Source organism: Oncorhynchus keta, chromosome 30 (genome assembly GCF_023373465.1).
Source record: "Oncorhynchus keta strain PuntledgeMale-10-30-2019 chromosome 30, Oket_V2, whole genome shotgun sequence".
Lineage (NCBI taxonomy): Eukaryota > Metazoa > Chordata > Actinopteri > Salmoniformes > Salmonidae > Oncorhynchus > Oncorhynchus keta.
The window spans coordinates 15390177-15416547 of NC_068450.1; the positions used below are offsets into that span (position 1 = coordinate 15390177).

A 26371-nucleotide genomic window follows, 5' to 3' on the forward strand; every position below is an offset into this window, starting at 1 on the left:
CCAGAGATAACTCATTCCGGGTTTTAGGACTACAAGCTGGCAAGCTCTATAGCACTCACCGTTGCCTCTAGTGGCCGGTTTTGAGTGCATCTCCTGACATCCTGGGGACCTGGATGAACGTTGAATATCGCCTTGGATCTTGAGTGACCACACTGATCCACCAGCATTGAGGTTTTCTTGACTTAAGTGTGCATCTTGACATGGTTTAGTTTAGTTAAAGCATATATCCTCTATGTGATTCAACTGTTAAATTGAATGTTTTGTTGAAATGTAGGGTACTCATAATGTCTGACCGAAATCAAAGGCACTTTGTTCATGGCTTGTGACAATAGCCTGCATTTCCTGTCTCTCAGGAAGTTCCTTTCCTTCTTCAAGAGTTACTTTGAGAGGCATCACTGAAAGTTATTTTAATTGTAAATTGTGATGTATTGTAGTTTATCCTAAGACTTGGGATCCATCCTCTCCATCATATTGTATTGTAGTTTATCCTAATGTTAGGATAACCCTACCACCATGGATGATCAGAAAAACAGAATGCTGACTGCATGGGCAAGAGAAGGACCCATACAGTCATGGGTGAAATTCTAAACAGGGAACCAGCATGTGACTGACATCCAATAACATGGAGCAATGAAAGAGAGATGACCTGAGAATATAATATTATCCTATTCATACAGCGACCACTTCACAACCGCCAATCTCCTCAACTCCACAATGAATACTGACCATACAGCGACCAGTTCACAACCGCCAATCTCCTCATCTCCACAATGAATACTGACCATACAGCGACCAGTTGACAACCGCCAATCTCCTCATCTCCACAATGAATACTGACCATACAGCGACCACTTCACAACCGCCAATCTCCTCATCTCCACAATGAATACTGACCATACAGCGACCAGTTCACAACCGCCAATCTCCTCATCTCCACAATGAATACTGACCATACAGCGACCACTTCACAACCGCCAATCTCCTCATCTCCACAATGAATACTGACCATACAGCGACCAGTTCACAACCGCCAATCTCCTCATCTCCACAATTAATGTTGAAATATAATCATTCTCCTATTGACACAGAGACCACATGACATCTTGATGGGTCTAGAAGTGGGCTGAAGGGGGTCAAGGTCTCTGAGAAATCAGTTTGGCTTCTTTCACCACTGAGGTAGTGACTCTGTTGGATAGGCCTATGCTAACTGGCACCATGACATAATTGCTCTGTGAATGCACAGAGACACAGTGATGAGATGCTGAGGCCTATTGTCGTGCCATTCATCTGCCTCCATCACCTCATGTTTCAGCATGATAATGTACAGCCCCATGTCACAAGGATCTGTACACAATTCAAGGAAGCTGAAAAGTCCCAGTTCTTCCATGGCCTGCATACTCACCAGACATGTCACCCATTGTGCATGTTTGGGATGCTCTGGATCGACGTGCACGATAGCATGTTCAAGTTCCCGCCAATATCCAGTAAATCCACACAGCTATTGAAGAGGAGTGGGACAATTGTTCACATGCCACAATCAACAACCTGATCAATTCCATGCGAAGATGTGTCTGGCTGCATGAGGAAAATGGTGGTCACACCAGATACTGACTGATTTTCTTATCCACGCCTATACCTTTTTTTAAGGTATCTCTATCCAACAGATACATACAGTGGGGCAAAAAAGTATTTCGTCAGCCACCAATTGTGCAAGTTCTCCCACTTAAAAAGATGAGAGAGTCCTGTATTTTTCATCATAGGTTACACTTCAACTACAGGCCTCTCTCATCTTTTTAAGTGGGAGAACTTGCACAATTGGTGGCTGACGAAATGATTTTTTGCCCCACTGTATAGTATTCTCAGTCATGTGAAATCCATAGATTAGGGACAATTTAATTTATTTCAGTTGATTGATTTCCTTATATGAACTGTAACTCAGTCAAGTCTTTGAAATGGTTGAATGTTGCCTTTATATTTTTGTTCTGTATACAATGTATCTTCCTCAGCTACCCACTGGGCACATACTGGTTGAATCGTTGTTTCCACGTCATTTCAACCAACGTGGAATATACTTTGAATTGGTGTCTGTGCTCAGTGGGTATATGGGTCTGACTCATTCTCATGCATTGGGTTTAAAACTAAAAGCGTTATATCACTGTAAAAGAGAATACAGACACCGTAGGCTACCTATATGTAGTCATTGTGAATAGCCCTAATGAATGACACAATCTGGACATCCAACATACATGAAATTAGTTGTAAAATGAATAGGAAATATAGTCAAGATGTTGACAGGGTTATTAAAAGCCCCCCAAAATGATATTCTTTTAAAAAAACAAGGACATTTCTAAGTGACCCCAAACTTTTGAACGGTAGAGTACCTGCAGTCTGTCTTTCCTGAGACATATTTTGGGATCTAAGAAGTGGTAAATACATGGTTGGTTGTAGTCTATCATCCGCGGGCGAGTCTGCTTGCGGGCCAGTCTGCCTCCGCGCCACTACCAGCCTGCGGGGCCCTGCTCTGCGCTGATTGGCCTAGATCGAGGGTGTGTTCGCAGCATGGGTAGGGTTTGGACAGACGTGGATTCAGAAGGAGATTCCAAACCGTGGTAGGTACAGCCAACCTACAGGCAGCGGGCCAGCGGAGTAGGGAAACAAACACTACATACACAACACCTACACTGCTTCCAAAAGTGATCCTTCATGCACCCAGGGTTCCTTCAGAGGTGGATCGTTTTATGTCACTGTTATGGTGTTTAATAATATTAGGTTATATCCTTGTTTTCAGAGAGAAAGAATAAGCACACTGTCGTTTAAAGCGGAGATGTAGATTCTTCCGTTCATCTATTTATCATGATAACACTCTCGGATTCCCGTTGCTCATCTCATTCGGTTCGGATTCGTGTGGCTGCCGAGAAAAACCTTACCACTGCTCTCACTGTCTGTGAGTCTCTCCGGGCTATTTTCAGCTTTAGCGGGAACTTCGCCAAAACGACTATTTCTCAGCGGCTCTGAATTCCTCGAGATGGCCAGGCTGCATCTCGTTCCGTTTTTTCCACAGATGTGGTCAATTTAGCACGATTCATCCCGCTCGCAGCACTGCAGGCCAATTTAAAACGATAAATAATCAAACCAGACGGGAATATTTCCGAGTCGTGGCATGACCATCATAACTTTGGTAAACAATTAGAAGACTATGCGGTATAATCTAAAAGTGCACGTGATTGCATGGCCAGACTAAAAATAGGAGTTTATTAGGCAAATCCGAACCCGTGCCAAAACCACGCATAAAACGTTGCTTGACACATTTGGCAAAAACAACAGATAGCACGCAGTGCAATATAAATCTCAATTACATGTTTATTATATTTGGGGCTAGTCAAAGTGGTGGGCCGAGTAGCTTATAGGCTAGTGTCAGTAGCCTATCACTGCAGTTTACATAAGATCACATCACTGCCTCTGCCAAGTGGTCTGGAGCATATTGGCATATAGCTGGTAGCAACTTTGGACCAACATTCCTCATGGTTAAATCCATTTGAATTCAATCACTTTTTTGACAACATCCCTTTTGGTTTAAACAAAACTTTCCATACACGTTTGTCCATGGAAGAAGTGGTCAGAAAGTGATGTTTTGGACCTGAACAGCAAAACATTCAGAAGATAAAGCTGCTCGAAGTTGACCCATTTTGCATATACCCTACCATGAAACATCCATGGCTTCATCACTGGAGAGATGAGTGGTTGAGTTTCATATCATTTAAAAGCTTGTCAAACTATTTTATTATTATTATTATTATTATTTTTTTTTTTTAACAATAATCATAATTTTTAAACCATTAATGTAAATTATCTAAAAATGCATAAACTCCTATGTTGTATTTTAGACCCTATTTCACCTCATCTGAGTTGTTTTGTGTTGTGCCCATCATTGGTTGAGACAGAACATTCTCTTGAATACATTTCAATCATAGAAATATAATTCATAGAATGGTCCCATCCCTTCAGGGTGGGTGTAATTTCAACCATAGAAATATAATTCACAGAATGGACCTATCCCTTCAGGGTGGGCGTCATTTCAATCATATAAATATAATTCACAGAATGGAATTCACCTTCAGGGTGGGTGTCAATCAATCATAGAAATATAATTCACAGAATGGACCTATCCATTCAGACCACTGAAATGTAGCTGGTACACCATTGAAATTGACTTTAGTTGAATGTTTAACTTCTAATTACTACCACAAAGATGACCGCCAGTCCATCCACGTCGAATGCCGTGGGTGGAATGGTCATGTCTATTCTGTTATGTATATTCCAATGATTTCAATAGGTTTCCTATGGAGGATTGACAGTGTCATTTAAAACAACAGATATTGCCATTCAAGTCAACTTTCTCTGATGTGTGGACCTCCAACACCATATGTGTGGTGCCATTTGAACATTGATACTTCAATTGTATTCCCATTTCAGTACATTTATCAGCTAAAACATGACACCCACCCTGTATTCAAGAGCATGCTGTGTCTCAACTGATGGTGGGCACAACACAGAAACCTTAGATGATGTAAAATAGGGTCTACATATGCTAATAATAAGAAAGAAATCTGTGTTACACATTTAATTGATGTTAAAAGTTTTAAAAAATATATATATATATATATATCATTTTTTATTAAAAAACAGTATTATTGTTTTTTAAATCATAAAATAGTTTGAAAACCCTGTTCATAAGTTTTTAAATGATATGTATTTTTTCCAGTGATGAAGACACGGATGTCTCATGGTATGGTGGGGTTTTCAAAATGGGTCAACTTTAAACACCTTTATCTCTTCAATGTTTTGTCATTCAGGTCCAAAAAGTCACATTCTGAGCACTTCTACAATGGGCAAATATGTATGGTAGGTTTTGTTCAAATCAAAAGGGGTGCTGTCAAAAAGCCCCTAGCTCTAACACAATTGATTCCCATTCAAATCATATTTTCCCTAACCCTAACTCGTGACCCTAACCATAAACTACTAACCCGAATTCTAACCCTAACATTAATTATAACCTAGAAATAACCATTTTCCTTGTGGGAACTAGCAAAATGCCCCCAGTTGGTCAAATTTTTGTTTGTTAACCATCCTTTTGGGGGACTTCTGGTCTTAAACACATCCACACACACACACACACCTACTCTCCTCCCATTCCTCTTATCCTCTCCTCCCATTCCTCTTATCCTCTCCTCCCGTTCCTCTTATCCTCTCCTCCCGTTCCTCTTATCCTCTCCTCCCGTTCCTCTTATCCTCTCCTCCCGTTCCTCTTATCCCCTCCTCCCGTTCCTCTTATCCCCTCCTCCCATTCCTCTTATCCTCTCCTCCCGTTCCTCTTATCCTCTCCTCCCATTCCTCTTATCCTCTCCTCCCGTTCCTCTTATCCTCTCCTCCCGTTCCTCTTATCCTCTCCTCCCGTTCCTCTTATCCTCTCCTCCCGTTCCTCTTATCCTCTCCTCCCGTTCCTCTTATCCTCTCCTCCCGTTCCTCTTATCCTCTCCTCCCGTTCCTCTTATCCTCTCCTCCCGTTCCTCTTATCCTCTCCTCCCGTTCCTCTTATCCTCTCCTCCCGTTCCTCTTATCCTCTCCTCCCGTTCCTCTTATCCTCTCCTCCCATTCCTCTTATCCTCTCCTCCCGTTCCTCTTATCCTCTCCTCCCGTTCCTCTTATCCTCTCCTCCCATTCCTCTTATCCTCTCCTCCCGTTCCTCTTATCCTCTCCTCCCGTTCCTCTTATCCTCTCCTCCCGTTCCTCTTATCCCCTCCTCCTGTTCCTCTTATCGTCTCCTCCCGTTCCTTTTCTTATATCCTCTTCTGTTCTCCTCTCCTTTCTTCTCATCACTTCTCTCTTCTCCTGCTCTTGTCCCCTCTTCTTCTCCTCCTCCTCATTTCCTCCTCTCTTCACTTCCCTTATTGTCTTGGCCCTGGCATGATGGTGCACCCTGGCATGATGGTGCACCCTGGCATGATGGTGCACCCTGGCATGATGGTGCAGTCACTGAGTGAGTTCAGTAAAAGTCGGGCAAAAAGAGTATGCCGTGTACTGTATGCATGGACAATGAAAATCTGTTCAGAATCCTTCAGCCTGACTCTTACTAAGCTACAGGTTCTCTTGGAGAGGAAGCACTGACAGTGGGCACTTGCATGAGTTAATACTTGACTGGTCCATTAGGAAACGTGCATCATATCGGCATAGTGGATGGTGCAACTGCAATTAACAACAAATTCATAAATAGAAACATGTAATAAAGTAGCAAATATATTATAGCCAAAATAGAGTAAGGCTAGCAATGGGAACAATATAATACCACTCAATACACTGTTTCCTCATACGTTGTGGGAAAATATATTTGCCAATAATGTTTTACCTTATATCCACCAATATGTTATTCAAAGTATTACATAAATCGAACCACAACAGATGTGTCCTGTTAATATCATTATATGTTATTACATTGTAGGCTAATAGCTGTTGGCATGCCAACATGATTCTGACAAGTCTGTTTAAAAATGTTTTCTTTCCTCAGATGCAAGCAACAACAAGAGACAGGTTTCTTAGCCAAACACTAGTAAATAACCACCTTCTCATACACGCTTTTAAATTTTTTTTTACAAGAGGAGCTTTTATGGCAAGACGGGACTTTCACTGGACACTCCCATCTCAACCTTGGACGTGGATGTCTGCGTCTCTGATTGGTCGCTGAGCTTGGCTGACAACACCTGCTTGACTCCATCTAAATTGACGACCCGCCCGGGCTCTGGGAAATATAGGCAGCATCCCTGCTGTCCCAGCGCTCACTCTCTCTTTCTGTCTCACTCTCTGCGCTGCCCGCCTGAATACAGCCTACAGCCGTGAGTGCTACTGAGTTACCACGGACAGACAGAGAGCAGACTGGCTGGTTGGACCGGTGCGTTTCCGATACAACACTGCATCATTGTCTCAGAGCAGAGGGAAGGCAGACTTTAGCACAGGTACATACTGGTCTTCACAGATAGAGGCAGAAATGTTGTTTAAATTTGCAATAGTACTGCTGGTTTTGTCACTTTTGGAGCAAGTGGTGCGATTGGATAATATCGATGTTCATGACAACCCGTCAGAGAAACCGGCAAGCCAGAAAGGACGGATGTCTCTGCAGAACACAGGTAAGAAAGAGCACGCACGCGCAGAGAGAGAGAGAGAGAGAGAGAGAATGCCCGACGGATTTGGTATGGGAAGTGGGTCGATGTTGAAATGATGTTATCAGAATACAGATCAGTGGGATACATTTGCGCGAGTGGGACCGCATGCTTGTGTGCACGTGCCCTCAGCGCGGTGTATTTTGGAGGAACACGTTATTTCTCTCTCTCTCCCTCTGCATTCATCTGTTTCTGGACCGAAATACTGGCTTTATCATGGATGAGATTACCTTTTCAGATGATCCAGAAAGGGGATATACTGTAAATACAGGGTGACAGAAATGCAATATGTTAGTAAACTATTAATAGACAGGCACAAGGTAGGTCATGATAGATAACGTATATGGCAGCGCCTCTAGGTGTTTGTGCGTGTGCGTGTGCGTGTGCGCGTTTGAGTTGGGGTTTTTCTTCCGCGTATGCTCGTTACAAAGTGCTTGGTTCAAAGTTAGCCAACATCCAGCCGATCCATTGGCAACCAGTATGCGTTTTGCATTTAAATGAAACAAACTTGGCAAAATGACTTAGCCTATGAGCAAGCTACCACAGTTGAGTGACTATCATGTGGCTACAATAGAGCCTAGGCTACACTAATGGAAAACTGTAATTTATAAGGTAATTTGAGGTATTCTAAACAGTAAAATAAAAAACAACTCTGAAATGTTTAATTGCAGAATAATGTAAATGATGGTGCATTATGTGAAAATTTGCTGTATTTTTTTATGGTACTGTAATTTCACCCCATATAATACAGTGCCTTACTGTATCTCTGGAGCATCAAACACATTTGACCACTAGTGGGGGAATGGTATTGTTGTGTCTGGCTTATTAACATATTTTGAGGCGTGCCTTGTCACATGCTATATTTGTTGCACCTGTGAGTGAGAATGCTGTACCAATTTAACTCCTATTGGGTTATAGTGGCAAATCAATTTAAAATGTATAGGGGCCATATTAGAGTGGCAGTACGTCTTAAATGAAATGGTTGAGCATTTCGTCAAGTCTGTTTGGTCTGTTTTGCCCTGTAGTTGTTGTCAGTTTGAAAGCCTTTGTTAAGGCTTCCAGAAGTGCAATTGATATAAAACACAAAATATTCATTAATATAGTGTTTAGACATTTTATCAACTGGCCAACCTGCTTGCACAAATCCCTTGTAATTACAGTAAATGCTGTGAAATACAAACCTATCCCCTCAATGAATTTCATTCATCCATTAATTAATTAATTTAGTCATTCATTCGGATTAAAGTAGCATACCCTGAATGCTGATAGGCTGACAGTCGTGGTATATCAGACGATACCAAGGGTATTACAAAACATGTACTTTTACTGCTCTAATGACGTTGGTAACCAGTTTATAATAGCAATAAGGCACTTCAGGGGTTTGTGGTATATGACCACTTTGTGTTGTGTCTAAGAACAGCCCTTAGCTGTGGTATATTGACCATATACCACATCCCATCGGGCCTTATTGCTTAAGTATAATGCAGTCAATAGTATTACAGTAATGTAATATGAGATACAGCATTTTAGTCGCCACCTAGCTGCCTGTAAAATACTGTGAAATTCACGGTAACCGCTTTAAGGCTCGCACACATCGCACCTAATCTGGATCTAGCGTTCAACTGCCGATCATTCAACGCGCTGTGTTTCAGGGACACCCGCTACAAACGTCTGACTGCCGAGATTTTTCACACGAGTCTACATGTAAAATCGGTTCGCAAATTACGTTCAAAGATGTTAAGTACTCTTGTCCAGCAAACGCTTTTGGTGTCTGAGCCCTTACAGTGGACTCCAGGCGTTAACTGTTGATTGTTAGGCTCCTACAAAGCATGCTGATAGGGAATGATGCAATCGCCTCATGCAGGGCTGATGTTCCGCATTCATAACAGGAATCCTAGTCCTTTAGGAAAGGCCTACGGTCTATGCAAAATAACCAATGTTATGAAAGACATACTTATATCTCTTATTCAATAAAAAAAATCACGAGAATGTAAGGGTTTCTAATCCTTGTAGTTGCAGGGACAGCCCTGATGCAGCTCTGCACAGTAGAGTCCCTCAGTCAGTCAGAGTCCCACACCACTGTGTAATTCAATGCACGTTGCGGCCAGCTCGGACGAGCCAGGCACATTCCCGTGTAAACGCCAACACAAGCACTCGCTGCCGAGAGCAGCTCATTTTCCTGCAGCGCACCAAAGTTAAACCCAGTGACTACATACCCTTTTCTCTCTCTCTCTCTCTCTCTCTCTCTCTCTCTCTCACACACACACACACACACACACACACACACACACACACACACACACACACACACACACACACACACACACACACACACACACACACACACACACACACACACACACACACACACACACACACACACACACACACACCTCCCCCAACAGAGCAGTCCTTGTTGACAAGCATCATTTCTCAAGTAAATTTGTTGCTTTAATTCTTTATTTACTCTGACCGGAGGGCTCGTGAGATTAATCTGCCTAGGCTATCAAATATGACACTTCCAGTGATTTGCTCTAGGTATATTAATGCATATCTCCAACTAAGACACATACTGTATGTCCAAGACTCATATATCCTATGATGTCTAAAACATGCTAACCCTTTCAAGATTGGCCTATATGGAATAGCATAGCAGTATTGGTTCTATCCCATGTGTACCGAAAGCCTCAGTGGCAGTGACTGGAGGAGAGGAGAGGGAGATGATGGGGACTCACTCTCTCTGTGAGTCTTCAAGACTGATTACAGAAGTTTTGAAAATACATTTTTGTTTGAACCCATGTAGTCCAAAATAAACACTTATAATAGGCCCATGTGTAGCCTAACACCGTGTGCCATGTAGCACCGTGTGCCATGTAGCACCGTGTGCCATGTACACCGTGTGCCATGTACACCGTGTGCCATGTAGCACCGTGTGCCATGTAGCACCGTGTGCCATGTATCACCGTGTGCCATGTACACCGTGTGCCATGTACACCGTGTGCCATGTACACCGTGTGCCATGTAGCACCGTGTGCCATGTACACCGTGTGCCATGTACACCGTGTGCCATGTACACCGTGTGCCATGTACACCGTGTGCCATGTACACTATACATTATTTAACTAGGCAAGTCAGTTAAGAACAAATTCTTGTTTACAATGACAGCCTACCCCTGCCAAACCCTAACCCGGACGACACTGGTCCAATTGTGCACCTCCCTATGGGACTTCCAATCACGGCCTGGAATCGAACCAGGGTCTGTAGTGACGCCTCTAGCACTGAGATGCAGTGCCTTAGACCGCTGCGCCTTTGACTGGAGCCAAAGGGAAGGCCTCTCTAAATATCCTACCATTTGGGGTTAACAGGCAGACGTTTCCCACTCTCCTGGTCATTTCATTTCGGTCCACTATCATTTGTTTTATTCCTGTCCTTCTTGGCTGCCACTGGCCAGGCGTTGTATAAGATTGTATAACATCTACATTTGAGTCATTTAGCAGATGCTCTTATCCAGAGCCACTTACTGGAGTGAGTACATACATTTGTCATACTGATCCCCCGTGGGAATTGAGCCCACAGCCCTGGCGTTGCAAGTGTCATGCTCTACCAACTGAGTTACATGGACAGCGAGAGGCCCAAGGGTGATGCCAACTGCCAACCTACTACAGCCCTGGACTGGACTGTTACACATCTTCTCCGCTGTATATCAATGTAAACATCAACCACTGGTCTTACCAGAGTCATGTCACATTGGGCTGCATTATGAAACGTCGTATGTGTCCCACTCTATTTTCTATACCTTCTATATCTATCTTCCAATCACCAGTCTAGTCCAGTCACCTGTCTACTTCAGTCAAATCACCTGTCTTCTTCAGTCCAATCACCTGTCTACTTCAGTCCAGTCACCTGTCTACTTCAGTCTAATCACCTGTCTACTTCAGTCTAATCACCTGTCTACTTCAGTCTAATCACCTGTCTACTTCAGTCAAATCACCTGTCTTCTTCAGTCCAGTCACCTGTCTACTTCAGTCCAGTCACCTGTCTACTTCAGTCTAATCACCTGTCTACTTCAGTCCAGTCACCTGTCTACTTCAGTCTAATCACCTGTCTACTTCAGTCTAATCACCTGTCTACTTCAGTCCAGTCACCTGTCTACTTCAGTCTAATCACCTGTCTTCTTCAGTCCAGTCACCTGTCTACTTCAGTCTAATCACCTGTCTACTTCAGTCTAATCACCTGTCTACTTCAGTCTAATCACCTGTCTACTTCAGTCTAATCACCTGTCTACTTCAGTCTAATCACCTGTCTACTTCAGTCTAATCACCTGTCTACTTCAGTCAAATCACCTGTCTTCTTCAGTCCAATCACCTGTCTACTTCAGTCAAATCACCTGTCTTCTTCAGTCCAATCACCTGTCTACTTCAGTCCAGTCACCTGTCTACTTCAGTCTAATCACCTGTCTACTTCAGTCTAATCACCTGTCTACTTCAGTCTAATCACCTGTCTACTTCAGTCCAGTCACCTGTCTACTTCAGTCCAGTCACCTGTCTACTTCAGTCTAATCACCTGTCTACTTCAGTCCAGTCACCTGTCTACTTCAGTCTAATCACCTGTCTACTTCAGTCCAGTCACCTGTCTACTTCAGTCCAGTCACCTGTCTACTTCAGTCTAATCACCTGTCTACTTCAGTCCAGTCACCTGTCTACTTCAGTCCAGTCACCTGTCTACTTCAGTCTAATCACCTGTCTACTTCAGTCTAATCACCTGTCTACTTCAGTCCAGTCACCTGTCTACTTCAGTCCAGTCACCTGTCTACTTCAGTCCAGTCACCTGTCTACTTCAGTCCAGTCCCCTGTCTACTTCAGTCCAGTCACCTGTCTACTTCAGTCCAATCACCTGTCTACTTTAGTCCAATCACCTGTCTACTTCAGTCCAATCACCTGTCCGCTCCAGTCCAGTCACCAGTCTAGTCCAGTCACCTGTCTACTTCAGTCCAATCACCTGTCTACTTCAGTCCAATCACCTGTCCGCTCCAGTCCAGTCACCAGTCTAGTCCAGTCACCTGTCTACTTCAGTCCAATCACCTGTCTACTTCAGTCCAATCACCTGTCTACTTCAGTCCAGTCCTCTGTCTACTTCAGTCCAGTCACCTGTCTACTTCAGTCCAATCACCTGTCTACTTCAGTCCAATCACCTGTCCACTTCAGTCCAATCACCTGTCCGCTCCAGTCCAGTCACCTGTCTACTTCAGTCCAGTCACCAGTCTAGTCCAGTCACCTGTCTACTTCAGTCCAATCACCTGTCCACTTCAGTCCAATCACCTGTCCGCTCCAGTCCAGTCACCTGTCTACTTCAGTCCAGTCACCTGTCTACTTCAGTCCAATCACCTGTCTACTTCAGTCCAATCACCTGTCCACTTCAGTCCAAACACCTGTCCGCTCCAGTCCAGTCACCAGTCACCTGTCTACTTCAGTCCAGTCACCAGCCTACTTCAGTCCAGTCCCCTGTCTACTTCAGTCCAGTCCCCTGTCTACTTCAGTCCAGTCCCCTGTCTACTTCAGTCCAGTCCCCTGTCTACTTCAGTCCAATCACCTGTCTACTTCAGTCCAGTCCCCTGTCTACTTCAGTCCAGTCACCTGTCTACTTCAGTCCAGTCCCCTGTCTACTTCAGTCCAGTCCCCTGTCTACTTCAGTCTAATCACCTGTCTACTTCAGTCCAATCACCTGTCTACTTCAGTCCAGTCACCTGTCTACTTCAGTCCAGTCCCCTGTCTACTTCAGTCCAGTCCCCTGTCTACTTCAGTCCAGTCCCCTGTCTACTTCAGTCCAGTCACCTGTCTACTTCAGTCTAATCACCTGTCTACTTCAGTCCAGTCCCCTGTCTACTTCAGTCTAATCACCTGTCTACTTCAGTCCAGTCCCCTGTCTACTTCAGTCCAGTCCCCTGTCTACTTCAGTCCAGTCACCTGTCTACTTCAGTCCAATCACCTGTCTACTTCAGTCCAGTCACCTGTCTACTTCAGTCCAGTCACCTGTCTACTTCAGTCCAGTCCCCTGTCTACTTCAGTCCAGTCCCCTGTCTACTTCAGTCCAGTCCCCTGTCTACTTCAGTCTAATCACCTGTCTACTTCAGTCCAGTCCCCTGTCTACTTCAGTCCAGTCACCTGTCTACTTCAGTCCAGTCCCCTGTCTACTTCAGTCCAGTCACCTGTCTACTTCAGTCCAGTCACCAGTCTAGTCCAGTCCCCTGTCTACTTCAGTCCAGTCACCTGTCTACTTCAGTCCAGTCACCTGTCTACTTCAGTCCAGTCACCTGTCTACTTCAGTCCAGTCACCTGTCTACTTCAGTCTAATCACCTGTCTACTTCAGTCCAATCACCTGTCTACTTCAGTCCAATCACCTGTCTACTTCAGTCCAGTCACCTGTCTACTTCAGTCCAGTCCCCTGTCTACTTCAGTCCAGTCACCTGTCTACTTCAGTCTAATCACCTGTCTACTTCAGTCCAATCACCTGTCTACTTCAGTCCAGTCACCTGTCTACTTCAGTCCAGTCACCTGTCTACTTCAGTCCAGTCACCTGTCTACTTCAGTCCAGGCACCTGTCTACTTCAGTCCAGTCACCTGTCTACTTCAGTCCAGTCACCTGTCTACTTCAGTCCAGTCACCTGTCTACTTCAGTCCAGTCACCTGTCTACTTCAGTCCAGTCCCCTGTCTACTTCAGTCCAGTCACCTGTCTACTTCAGTCCAGTCACCTGTCTACTTCAGTCCAATCACCTGTCCGCTCCAGTCCAGTCACCTGTCTACTTCAGTCCAGTCACCTGTCTACTTCAGTCCAGTCACCTGTCTACTTCAGTCCAATCACCTGTCCGCTCCAGTCCAATCACCTGTCTACTTCAGTCCAATCACCTGTCTACTTCAGTCCAGTCACCTGTCTACTTCAGTCCAGTCACCTGTCTACTTCAGTCCAATCACCTGTCCGCTCCAGTCCAGTCACCTGTCTACTTCAGTCCAATCACCTGTCTACTTCAGGCCAATCACCTGTCTACTTCAGTCCAGTCACCTGTCTACTTCAGTCCAATCACCTGTCCGCTCCAGTCCAGTCACCTGTCTACTTCAGTCCAGTAACCTGTCTACTTCAGTCCAATCACCTGTCTACTTCAGTCCAGTCACCTGTCTACTTCAGTCCAATCACCTGTCTACTTCAGTCCAATCACCTGTCTACTTCAGTCCAATCACCTGTCCGCTCCAGTCCAGTCACCAGTCTAGTCTAGTCACCTGTCTACTTCAGTCCAGTCACCTGTCTACTTCAGTCCAATCACCTGTCTACTTCAGTCCAATCACCTGTCTACTTCAGTCCAATCACCTGTCCGCTCCAGTCCAGTCACCAGTCTAGTCCAGTCACCTGTCTACTTCAGTCCAATCACCTGTCCGCTCCAGTCCAGTCACCAGTCTAGTCCAGTCCCCTGTCTACTTCCGTCCAATCACCTGTCCGCTCCAGTCCAATCACCAGTCTAGTCCAGTCACCTGTCTACTTCAGTCCAGTCACCTGTCTACTTCAGTCCTATCACCTGTCCGCTCCAGTCCAATCACCAGTCTAGTCCAGTCACCTGTCTACTTCAGTCCAGTCACCTGTCTACTTCAGTCCAATCACATGTCCGCTCCAGTCCAGTCACCAGTCTAGTCCATCTCTCCACAGCAGCCCGGCCAGTTAGTCACTTAGAAAGATCATGTGAAAAGTTGAAGGGTGTCAAATATGTGTACCTGGCAGCACAGACAGGAAAGACTAATTATATATAAACTAATACACAGTCACTCATCTACATGCTTGTTTCATACCGGGAAAACTGACACGGGTTGACTAAAGGCACAATAGTAATGACTTCTGCGTTGGTATGTTCTCCTGTAATACCCAACGCTGTATCGGTATCTGCAGTGCAGCATCCCCTCTTATCCTCACGCCAGGCAATGCAGATGTATTTTGACGCAGAATGACACAGTAATAATATCTCTGTCACCCTGCATTCATCTGCACACCCCTCTGGTCTGTCTCTCTCTGTGGAGAGAAGAGGAGAGATGTTGTTTTCTTATCTCTGACGCTGAAGCCTGGAGGCTGGTTTAGTATGTATCTACTACACTGACAGTAGAAAGAGGGAGCATCCCAAATGACACCCTGTTTCCTATATGGTGCACTACTTTGGACCAGGGTCCACATAGGAGCCAGTCTCTCTGCCATGGTAATTCACATCTCAGCCTGGATGTCCACACCGAAGTACTGTTCCTTCTTTTCCTCTCCCTAATGGAATGATTCATGTTACTGATTGGCCAGAGAGTCACCTGGTGGGAAATGATGTAAACATGAAATACATATTTTGTTTGTTATGCATGGACAAAGGAGGGGGGTTGTATTTGAGGAAAGGGGCCTAGAACTCTTACTCTACTAACAGAACCATAGGTTAGAAAGTTAAAAAGAAGATTACAAGGAAATAACAGCTTTCAGACAACAAATAAATAACAGCTATGAGGCAACAAGGAAATAACATCTCTGAGACCACAAGGAAATAACAGCTCTGAGACAACAAATAAATAACAGTTCTGAGACAACAAGGAAATAACAGCTCTGAGACCACAAGGAAATAACAGCTCTGAGACAGCAAGGAAATAACAGCTCTGAGACAACAAGGAAATAACAGCTCTGAGACCACAAGGAAATAATAGCTCTGAGACCACAAGGAAATAACAGCTCTGAGGCAACAAGGAAATAACAGCTCTGAGACAACAAGGAAATAATAGCTCTGAGACAACAAGGAAATAATAGCTCTGAGACAGCAAGGAAATAATAGCTCTGAGACCACAAGGAAATAACAGCTCTGAGGCAACAAGGAAATAATAGCTCTGAGACCACAAGGAAATAACAGCTCTGAGGCAGCAAGGAAATAATAGCTCTGAGACCACAAGGAAATAACAGCTCTGAGGCAACAAGGAAATAACAGCTCTGAGACAACAAGGAAATAATAGCTCTGAGACCACAAGGAAATAACAGCTCTGAGGCAACAAGGAAATAACAGCTCTGAGACAGCAAGGAAATAATAGCTCTGAGACCACAAGGAAATAACAGCTCTGAGGCAACAAGGAAATAACAGCTCTGAGACAACAAGGAAATAACAGCTCTGAGACAACAAGGAAATAACAGCTCTGAGACCACAAGGAAATAATAGCTCTGAGACAACAAGGAAATAATAGCTCTGAGACCACAAGGAAATAACAGCTCTGAGGCAACAAGGAAATAACAGCTCTGAGACAACAAGGAAATAACAGCTCTGAGACAACAAGGAAATAACAGCTCTGAGACCACAAGGAAATAATAGCTCTGAGACAACAAGGAAATAATAGCTCTGAGACAACAAGGAAATAACAGCTCTGAGACAACAAGGAAATAATAGCTCTGAGACAACAAGGAAATAATAGCTCTGAGACAGCAAGGAAATAACAGCTCTGAGACAACAAGGAAATAATAGCTCTGAGACAACAAGGAAATAATAGCTCTGAGACAACAAGGAAATAATAGCTCTGAGACAACAAGGAAATAACAGCTCTGAGACAACAAGGAAATAACAGCTCTGAGACAACAAGGAAATAACAGCTCTGAGACAACAAGGAAATAACAGCTCTGAGACAACAAGGAAATAACAGCTCTGAGACCACAAGGAAATAACAGCTCTGAGACAATGCTTAAGACCATGGCCTGTATCATTACATGTAATGGGGATAGAGGTTGATGCTTGATAGTAGACTGTAAGTGTCAGTGACAACTCTCTCTCCATCTTTCTCTCGCTCCAGCTGAGATCCAGCACTGTCTGGTGAGTGCAGGAGATGTGGGCTGTGGTGTGTTTGAGTGTTTTGAGAACAACTCCTGTGAGATCAGAGGCCTGCAGGAGATCTGTCTGACCTTCCTACACAACGCCGGAAAGTTTGACTCCCAGGTAAGGCACTCTGCGTGTGTGTGTGTGTGTTTGTTTAAGTCTACATGTGTATGTGTGTACATGCGTGTATGTTAGTGCACACATGGATTTATTGAGTGTGTTTGCCAACATGTGCGTTCGTATGTGTTTGTGTGCCCCAATTCCCTTCCCTCTCCCACGGAGGTCAGGTCTCTGTGTGTCAGGTCAGAGGGCTCCAGGGCCAGGGGTAGCCAGCTGGCACCATGCCGAGCCAGATCCCCTTTCAGATGGGTAGAACAGGCTCTGTCCCGACCTCTCACTGGGCCATCAGAAGGAGTTCTAACCATCCTACAACTAGAACATCTACAGTGCATTCAGAAAGTATTCAAACCCCTTCACTTTTACCACATTTTCTTACGTTACAGCTTTATTCTAAAATAGATTAAATAAATAATAAATCCTCATCAATCTACACACCATACACTATAGTGACAAAGTCAAAACAGCAAATGTATAAAAACTCTTATTTACATAAGTATTCAGACCCTTTGCTATGCGATTCGAAATTGAGCTCAGGTGCATCCTGTTTCCATTGATCATCCTTGAGATGTTTCAACAACTTGATTGGAGAATACCTGTGGTAAGGTCACAGTTGAAAATGAGAACTTCTCAACTAGCCTACCTGGTTAAATAAAGGTGAAAAAAAATGCAATTGATTGGACATGGTTTGGAAAGGCACACTCCTTTCTATATAAGTGCCCACAGTTGACTGTGCATGTCAGAGCAAAAACCAAGCCATGAGGTCGAAGGAATTGTCCATAGTGCTGAGAGACAGGATTGAGTTGAGGCACAGATCTGGGGAAGGGTACGAAAAAATATCTGTAGCATTGAAGGTCCCCAAGCACAGAGTGGTCTCCATCATTCTTAAATGGAGGAAGTTTGGAACCACCAAGACTCTTCCTAGAGCTGGCAGCCCGGCCAAACTGAGCAATTGGGGGAGAAGGGCCTTGGTCAGGGTGCCGACCATGAACCCAATAGTCACTCTGACAGAGCTCCAGAACTCCTCTGTGGAGATGAGAGAACCTTCCAGAAGGACAACCATATCTACAGTACTCTACCAATCAGGCCTCAGACTGGGGCGAAGGTTCACCTTCCAACAGGACAACGACCCTAAGCACACATCCCAAGTCTGCAAAGCTGTCATCAAGGCAAAGGGTGGCTACTTTGAAGAATATCAAATATATTTTGATTTGTTTAACACTTTTTTGGTTATTATGTGATTCCATATGTGTTATTTCAAAGTTTTGATGTCTTCACTATTATTCTACAATGTAGAAAATAGTAAAAATAAAGAAAAACCCTTGAATGAGTAGATCTGTCCAAACTTTGACTGGTACTGTATGTAAATGTGATATTTCAGTTTTTTATTTTTAATACATTTGCAAAAATATTTTAAAAAACAGTTTTTTTTGTCATTATAAGGTATTGTGTGTATAATGATGAGGATTTTTTTTTTGTAATCAATTTTAGAATAGGGCTTTAACGTAACAAAATGTGGAAAAAGTCAAGGGGTCTGAATACTTTTCGAATGCACCGTATGTTCAGGGGTTAGCAGGTTTTTATTGGTACAGCACAATCAACCAATCCAATAATCCCCAGCTTCCAATTGGTCAATTCAACCACTCTCCTCTCCCTTGCATCTATTCCCAAGGTCGTTGCTGTAAAAGTGAATATCTTCTCAGTCAATCTAACTGGTAAAATACATGTTAAGTACAATGGTTGAGTGTTCTATATTTCTGTTAGGGTCAGGTTTGAGTTTTCTATAGTTCTGTTAGGGTTAGGGTTGAGTGTTCTATATGTCTGTAAGGGTTAGGGTGGAGTTTTCTATATGTCTGTTAGGGTCAGGTTTGAGTTTTCTATAGTTCTGTTAGGGTTAGGGTTGAGTGTTCTATATGTCTGTAAGGGTTAGGGTGGAGTTTTCTATATGTCTGTTAGGGTTAGGGTTGAGTGTTCTATAGTTCTGTTAGGGTTAGCGTTGAGTGTTCTATAGTTGTGTTAGGGTTAGGATTGAGTGTTCTATATGTCTATTAGGGTTAGGGTTGAGTGTTCTATATGTCTGTAAGGGTTAGGGTGGAGTGTTCTATATGTCTGTTAGGGTTAGGGTTGAGTGTTCTATATGTCTGTAAGGGTTAGGGTGAAGTTTTCTATAGTTCTGTTAGGGTTAGCATTGAGTGTTCTATAGTTCTGTTAGGGTTAGGGTTGAGTGTTCTATATGTCTGTAAGGGTTAGGGTGGAGTGTTCTATATGTCTGTTAGGGTTAGGGTTGAGTGTTCTATAGTTCTGTTAGGATTAGCATTGAGTGTTCTATAGTTCTGTTAGGGTTAGGGTTGAGTGTTCTATATGTCTGTAAGGGTTAGGGTTGTGTGTTCTATAGTTCTGTTATGGTTAGGGTTGAGTGTTCTATAGTTCTGTTATGGTTATGTTTGAGTGTTCTATATGTATGCTAGGGTTAGGTTTGAGTGTTGTATAGTTCTGCAAAGGTTAGGTGTTCTATATGTCTGTTAGTGTTAGGGTTGAGTGTTCTATATGTCTGTAAGGGTTAGGGTTGAGTGTTCTATATATGTTCTATAGTTCTGTTAGGGTTAGCGTTGAGTGTTCTATAGTTCTGTTAGGGTTAGCGTTGAGTGTTCTATAGTTCTGTTAGGGTTAGGGTTGAGTGTTCTATATGTATGTTATGGTTAGGGTTGAGTGTTCTATAGTTCTGTTATGGTTAGGTTTGAGTGTTCTATATGTATGCTAGGGTTAGGGTTGAGTGTTATATAGTTCTGTTATGGTTAGGTTTGAGTGTTCTATATGTATGCTAGGGTTAGGTTTGAGTGTTGTATAGTTCTGTAAAGGTTAGGTGTTCTATATTTCTGTTCGTGTTAGGGTTGAGTGTTCTATATGTCTGTTAGGTTAGGGTTGAGTGTTCTATATGTCTGTTAGGTTAGGGTTGAGTGTTCTATAGTTCTGTTAGGGTTAGGGTTGAGTATTGTATAGTTCTGTTTGGGTTAAGTGTTCTATAGTTCTGTTAGGGTTAGGATTTAGTGTTCTACATGTCTGTGTGTTTAGGGTAAGGGTTAGGGTTGAGTGTTCTATATCTACTGTGTGTGTTTAGGGTAAGTCGTTCATCAAGGATGCTCTGAAGTGCATGGCCCATGGCTTGAGACACAAGTTCAGCTGCATCAGCAGGAAGTGCCTGGCCATTAAAGAGATGGTGTTCCAGCTGCAGAGAGAGTGTTACCTCAGACACAACCTGTGTTCTGCAGCCAAGCAGAACGTTGCTGTCATGGTGGAGATGATCCACTTCCAGGACCTCTTCCCTAAAGGGTGAGAATGTAGGCATTCATCAGTGTGTTTTTTTCTCTCCCTCTCTCTGTATCATCCCTTCTTCTCTTCCCTAAAGGGTGAGAATGTAGGCATTCATCAGTGTGTTTTTTTCTCTCCCTCTCTCTGTATCATCCCTTCTTCTCTTCCCTAAAGGGTGAGAATGTAGGCATTCATCAGTGTGTTTTTTTCTCTCCCTCTCTCTGTATCATCCCTTCTTCTCTTCCCTAAAGGGTGAGAAGTACTATGTCTCTCTTTCTCTCTGACCCTTTGTCTCTCTTCCTCCCTCTCCATCACTCTCTCTGCCTTTCTCTACTACCTCTTTCTACTCTTCTCTCTGCCTCTTCCCATTTTGACTTACCTAGAAGGTAAACCACCCATACCAAGCTGTGGATGTGCAGCCCTATATTCATATAATAGTATAATAATCCCATGATCTCTCTCTCTCTGTCTCTCTCCTACCCACAGGCCGTATGTGGAGCTGGTCAACATCCTACTGAGCTGTGGGGAGGAGGTGAAGGAGGCCTTAACCAGGAGCGTCCGGCTGCAGTGTGAGCAGAACTGGGGGGCTCTCTGTGACAGCCTTAGTGTCTGCTCTTCCCTCACCCCCCCTCCTGGTCAGGCCCCCGCCTCCCCCGACCACCGCCGCCACAGGTCCCCCCACTCCGAGCCAGACCACCCCAGACCCCCCCGACAGGGGGACAAGGACAAGCCCAGTAAAGGCGGCTTCAACGCCCACCCCCGCAGCCGCAGCCAGGGTCCCCGTCGACAGAGCCCCGAGGCTGGGGTGGTGGCGGAGCAGGAAGGCTCTGAGGCCACAGACATCCGGAGGTGAAGAGACATTGAACCCTAACTATCCAGAGCCCTCCCTGACCGTGTCACCATCATAGCCCCCCAACACACACACACATACACACACACAGACATACACATAGACAGATACTGTACATGCAAGAACACACACATCTACACACATACACAGACTCACTCTCTCTTTCTCTCGCTCTCTCCGTCCTCTATCCCTCTCCGTCCTCTATCCCTCTCTCCATCCTCTATCCCTCTCTCCGTCCTCTATCCCTCTCTCCGTCCTCTATCCCTCTCTCCGTCCTCTATCCCTCTCTCCATCCTCTATCTCTCTCTCCGTCCTCTATCCCTCTCTCCATCCTCTATCCCTCTCTCCGTCCTCTATCCCTCTCTCAGTCCTCTATCCCTCTCTCCATCCTCTATCCCTCTCCGTCCTCTATCCCTCTCTCCGTCCTCTATCCCTCTCTCCGTCCTCTATCCCTCTCTCAGTCCTCTATCCCTCTCTCCATCCTCTATCTCTCTCTCCGTCCTCTATCCCTCTCTCCGTCCTCTATCCCTCTCTCCGTCCTCTATCCCTCTCTCTGTCCTCTATCCCTCTCTCCGTCCTCTATCCCTCTCTCCGTCCTCTATCCCTCTCTCCGTCCTCTATCCCTCTCTCCATCCTCTATCCCTCTCTCCATCCTCTATCCCTCTCTCCGTCCTCTATCCCTCTCTCCGTCCTCTATCCCTCTCTCCGTCCTCTATCCCTCTCTCCCCCACTCCTCTCCAGTCATTCCAGAAGTCCTAAATGGTACATCTGCAGGGTAACTTGGTGTAGCTCGTTCAGTTACTCCAGATTGTAGTCCACGATGTTGTTTCTGTTTAGTTTTATTATCCTGATTTTTATTTGAAGTGTTAGGACTTCTTGGGCTCTAATATAGCGTTTCTCAAATCATACTCACTGTAACATCTGATTATATTTGTATTATTTATTTTATTCTTTATGCAATGTTTAAATATCCAAATGTACATAGAAATATACATATCTATATTTATACAGTATGAACATGTATAAATATAGTCACCATATAAGATTATAGTACATGGTGTGTTCTGTTGTATACCACACCAGACTCCATCACCACCCATCTGTAGATATGCAACATTCAGCATTGTTGTTTCAAAGTGGGAATGTGTTGTTAGTATTATAATACTAGATACTTGATGATTAAATACAAACTGTACAGGTTTTGAAGCCCAGTTCTGGCACATATGGCTTGTAGTACAAGAGGTTGGGTTACCATGGCAAAGTAAACAAACTGGTACATTCTCCGATGGCCAGCTTCCATCGTTAGGATTCCTACTATTAGGGCACCCAGGACACAGTCTGTCTGTAGCAGCATATGCATACTGTGTCTCAAATAGCACCCTATTCCCTACAGAGTGCACTGCTTTTGACCAGGGCCGTATGGGCCAATTGGGTTGCAGACATAGCGAAGGTTTAGTTCTCTCAGAAAACCCTCCTCTGATCTCAGCTAATGTACTAATGCATCCAGGTGCCTCAACATGCTGGTTCCATCTGTAGTGACTCCTCTCTGTGAGGCTGAGGTTTACTAGAGTTCACTTGACTGGGGTGACAATGTCGTACAGTAAGTAGCACTAGAACAATTCAAAGGTGATTTTCAATTGATTCGGTTTAAAGATTAATTATTGAAACTTTTATTGGACTCTTAGGTACAAATATTTCTGTTTGTTAGGGTTAGGGTTAGGGTTAGTGTTAGTGTTAGGGTTAGTGTTAGGGTTAGGGTTAGGGTTAGTGTTAGTGTTAGGGTTAGGATTAGGGTTAGTGTTAGGGTTAGGGTTAGTGTTAGTGTTAGGGTTAGGGTTAGGGTTAGTGTTAGGGTTAGGGTTAGGGTTAGTGTTAGGGTTAGGGTTAGGGTTAGTGTTAGTGTTAGGGTTAGTGTTAGTGTTAGGGTTAGGGTTAAGGTTAGTGTTAGGGTTAGGGTTAGGGTTAGTGTTAGTGTTAGGGTTAGTGTTAGTGTTAGGGTTAGGGTTAGTGTTAGTGTTAGGGTTAGGGTTAGGGTTAGTGTTAGGGTTAGGGTTAGGGTTGTGGGAACAGACTCGCAGACATTCAAACAGACAGTCCTACAGACACACTACAGACAGTCCTACAGACACACTACAGACAGTCCTACAGACACACTACCGACAGTCCTACAGACACACTACAGACAGTCCTACAGACACACTACAGACAGTCCTACAGACACACTACAGACAGTCCTACAGACACACTACAGACAGTCCTACAGACACGCTACAGACAGTCCTACAGACACGCTACAGACAGTCCTACAGACACACTACAGACAGTCCTACAGACACGCTACAGACACACTACAGACAGTCCTACAGACACGCTACAGACAGTCCTACAGACACACTACAGACAGTCCTACAGACACGCTACAGACAGTCCTACAGACACGCTACAGACAGTCCTACAGACACACTACAGACAGTCCTACAGACACACTACAGACAGTCCTACAGACACACTACAGACAGTCCTACAGACACGCTACAGACACACTACAGACAGTCCTACAGACACGCTACAGACACACTACAGACAGTCCTACAGACACACTACAGACAGTCCTACAGACACACTACAGACAGTCCTACAGACACACTACAGACAGTCCTACAGACACACTACAGACAGTCCTACAGACACGCTACAGACAGTCCTACAGACACACTACAGGCAGTCCTACAGACACACTACAGACAGTCCTACAGACACACTACAGACAGTCCTACAGACACGCTACAGACAGTCCTACAGACACGCTACAGACAGTCCTACAGACACGCTACAGACAGTCCTACAGACACGCTACAGACACGCTACAGACAGTCCTACAGACACGCTACAGACACGCTACAGACAGTCCTACAGACACGCTACAGACACGCTACAGACAGTCCTACAGACACGCTACAGACAGTCCTATAGGAACGCAGTAGACAGTCCTACAGACACGCTACAGACAGTCCCACAGACACGCTACAGACAGTCCCACAGACACGCTACAGACAGTCCTACCGACACGCTACACACAGCCCTACCAACACACTACAGACACCCTACAGACAGTCCTACAGACATGCAACAAACAGTCCTACAGACACACAACAGACACGCTACAGACAGTCCTACAGACATTCATACAAACAGTCCTACGGACACACAACAGACAGTCCTACAGACACACAACAGACATGCTACAGGCAGTCCTACAGACACTCTACAGACAGTCCTACAGACATGCTACAGACAGTGCTACAGACAGTGCTACAGACAGGCTACAGACAGTGCTACAGACATGCTACAGACAGTACTACAGACACGCTACAGACAGTCCTACAGACAGTAGCACCCCAGTAACTGCATCTCAGCAAGCATCACTAGTGTGATTGATTGATTGATTAGTATGATTGATTTGTGTGATTGATTGATTAGTATGATTGATTGATTGATTGACAGGTGTGGTTCTGATAATACCACTGATTGCTGTACAGCTGAAGCCATCTCCAGACTCACCACTCTAACTGAAGACAGTCTGTACACCAACGTGACACCACAAGACTATGAAAGCCCACTGAGCTAAAGGCTTAGGCATTACCCCAGGGAGATAACACAAATATTGTGTTTCTGCCATCGAAGCGTTGTATGCAATCAAGTAACTGGAAGCAGCCAATCAACAGTGTATTCCTGTATAATCCCCAGGTCAGACCAGGGGAGGTAGAGGAGGAGGAGGTGGTAGAGGAGGTGGTATGAACGTGTTCTGTTCTTGCCCCCTCTCTCTCTTCCTTTCCAGAGTCCTATGCTAAAATGGCACCCTATTCCCTACATAGTGCACTACTATGGGCCACTGGTCAAAAGTAGTGCACCATATAGGGAATATGGTGCCATTGGGACGCATCCCCAGCAAGTCCACACTTTGGGGCTCAGTCCGCTGTTATTCTAAATTGTATATTTACCAAGGCCACCAGAGAATTCCTCTGAGCTACAGCCAAGAGCTGGCCGGCCGCACGGGGAGAGAGAGATGAAGGGGGAAAGAAGGATGAGAACTACACTCAACGGTTCCTGAGGAGACACAATTTCTAGAGTTCTCTCCTCTACATAATAATAGTAATAGTAATATATGCCATTTAGCTGACGCTTTTATCCAAAGCGACTTACAGTCATGTGTGCACACATTCTACGTATGGGTGGTCCCGGGAATCGAACCCACTACCCTGGCGTTACAAGCGCCATGCTCTACCAACTGAGCCACATACGTCCTCCCTGTTCCTTCTTCCACCTCTTCTTGTAGTTCTGAGGTGTCTGTTGGCCAGTCATGCTATCCTGACCCTCTGTTTCTATTCAGATGATGTGACAACCTATTTCAGTTTATTGACTTATCTTTGGGCACCAGGTGTGTAACTCTATTAAGAATGTAAATGACTGTAACTGACCATCTGTTCCATACACTGTCACTATCTTCTGCATTTTGTGTTCCAGGAGAAATAGACTGACAGTGCTTCCTACTTCTTGTTTCTCAGTGTTCCATACAACACATCACTTCCTCTACACCCCCAGTTGGGCATCAGAATGACCTTGCAGAATGTAGTCTGGTATGGTTTTACTTCACGTGTCTGATAATGTGTATACAAACAGTACTATGAAACTCTGAAATCAAAATCAACAGAAATGTATCTTGTTATCATTAAAAGTGACTTTTTGTGGATATTTTTGTACACTGTGTTTAGTCATCAAGGTTTTGTGTGTTCAGAAGGTAGCTCTGATCATGAACTGCGTGGCATGACAACAATTCAGAGGAATTATTTCCACTTAGATAATATTGACACGACTATCCAGAAAGATACATTGAAAAATATGCTTACCACATAGATAAGACAAGGAGACTGAGGGTGGACAAGAGACTGAGGGTGGACAAGGAGACTGAGGGTGGACAAGGAGACTGAGGGTGGACTTTCTCAGCTACAATTAATGTCTTCTTCAA

General features: G+C 44.4%; 1 protein-coding gene across 1 annotated transcript; it reads left to right on the top strand.

Moving 5' to 3' along the window:
• The first annotated feature begins 6708 nt into the window (after positions 1 to 6708).
• On the top strand, positions 6709 to 26095 carry LOC118363923 (stanniocalcin-2-like). The gene is made up of 4 exons (XM_052487806.1): positions 6709 to 7178; positions 17047 to 17189; positions 20305 to 20516; positions 20982 to 26095. Exons 1-4 carry the CDS (start codon positions 7040 to 7042, stop codon positions 21346 to 21348), a joined length of 861 nt encoding a protein of 286 aa, XP_052343766.1. The 5' UTR covers positions 6709 to 7039; the 3' UTR covers positions 21349 to 26095.
• The last annotated feature ends 276 nt before the right edge of the window (positions 26096 to 26371 follow it).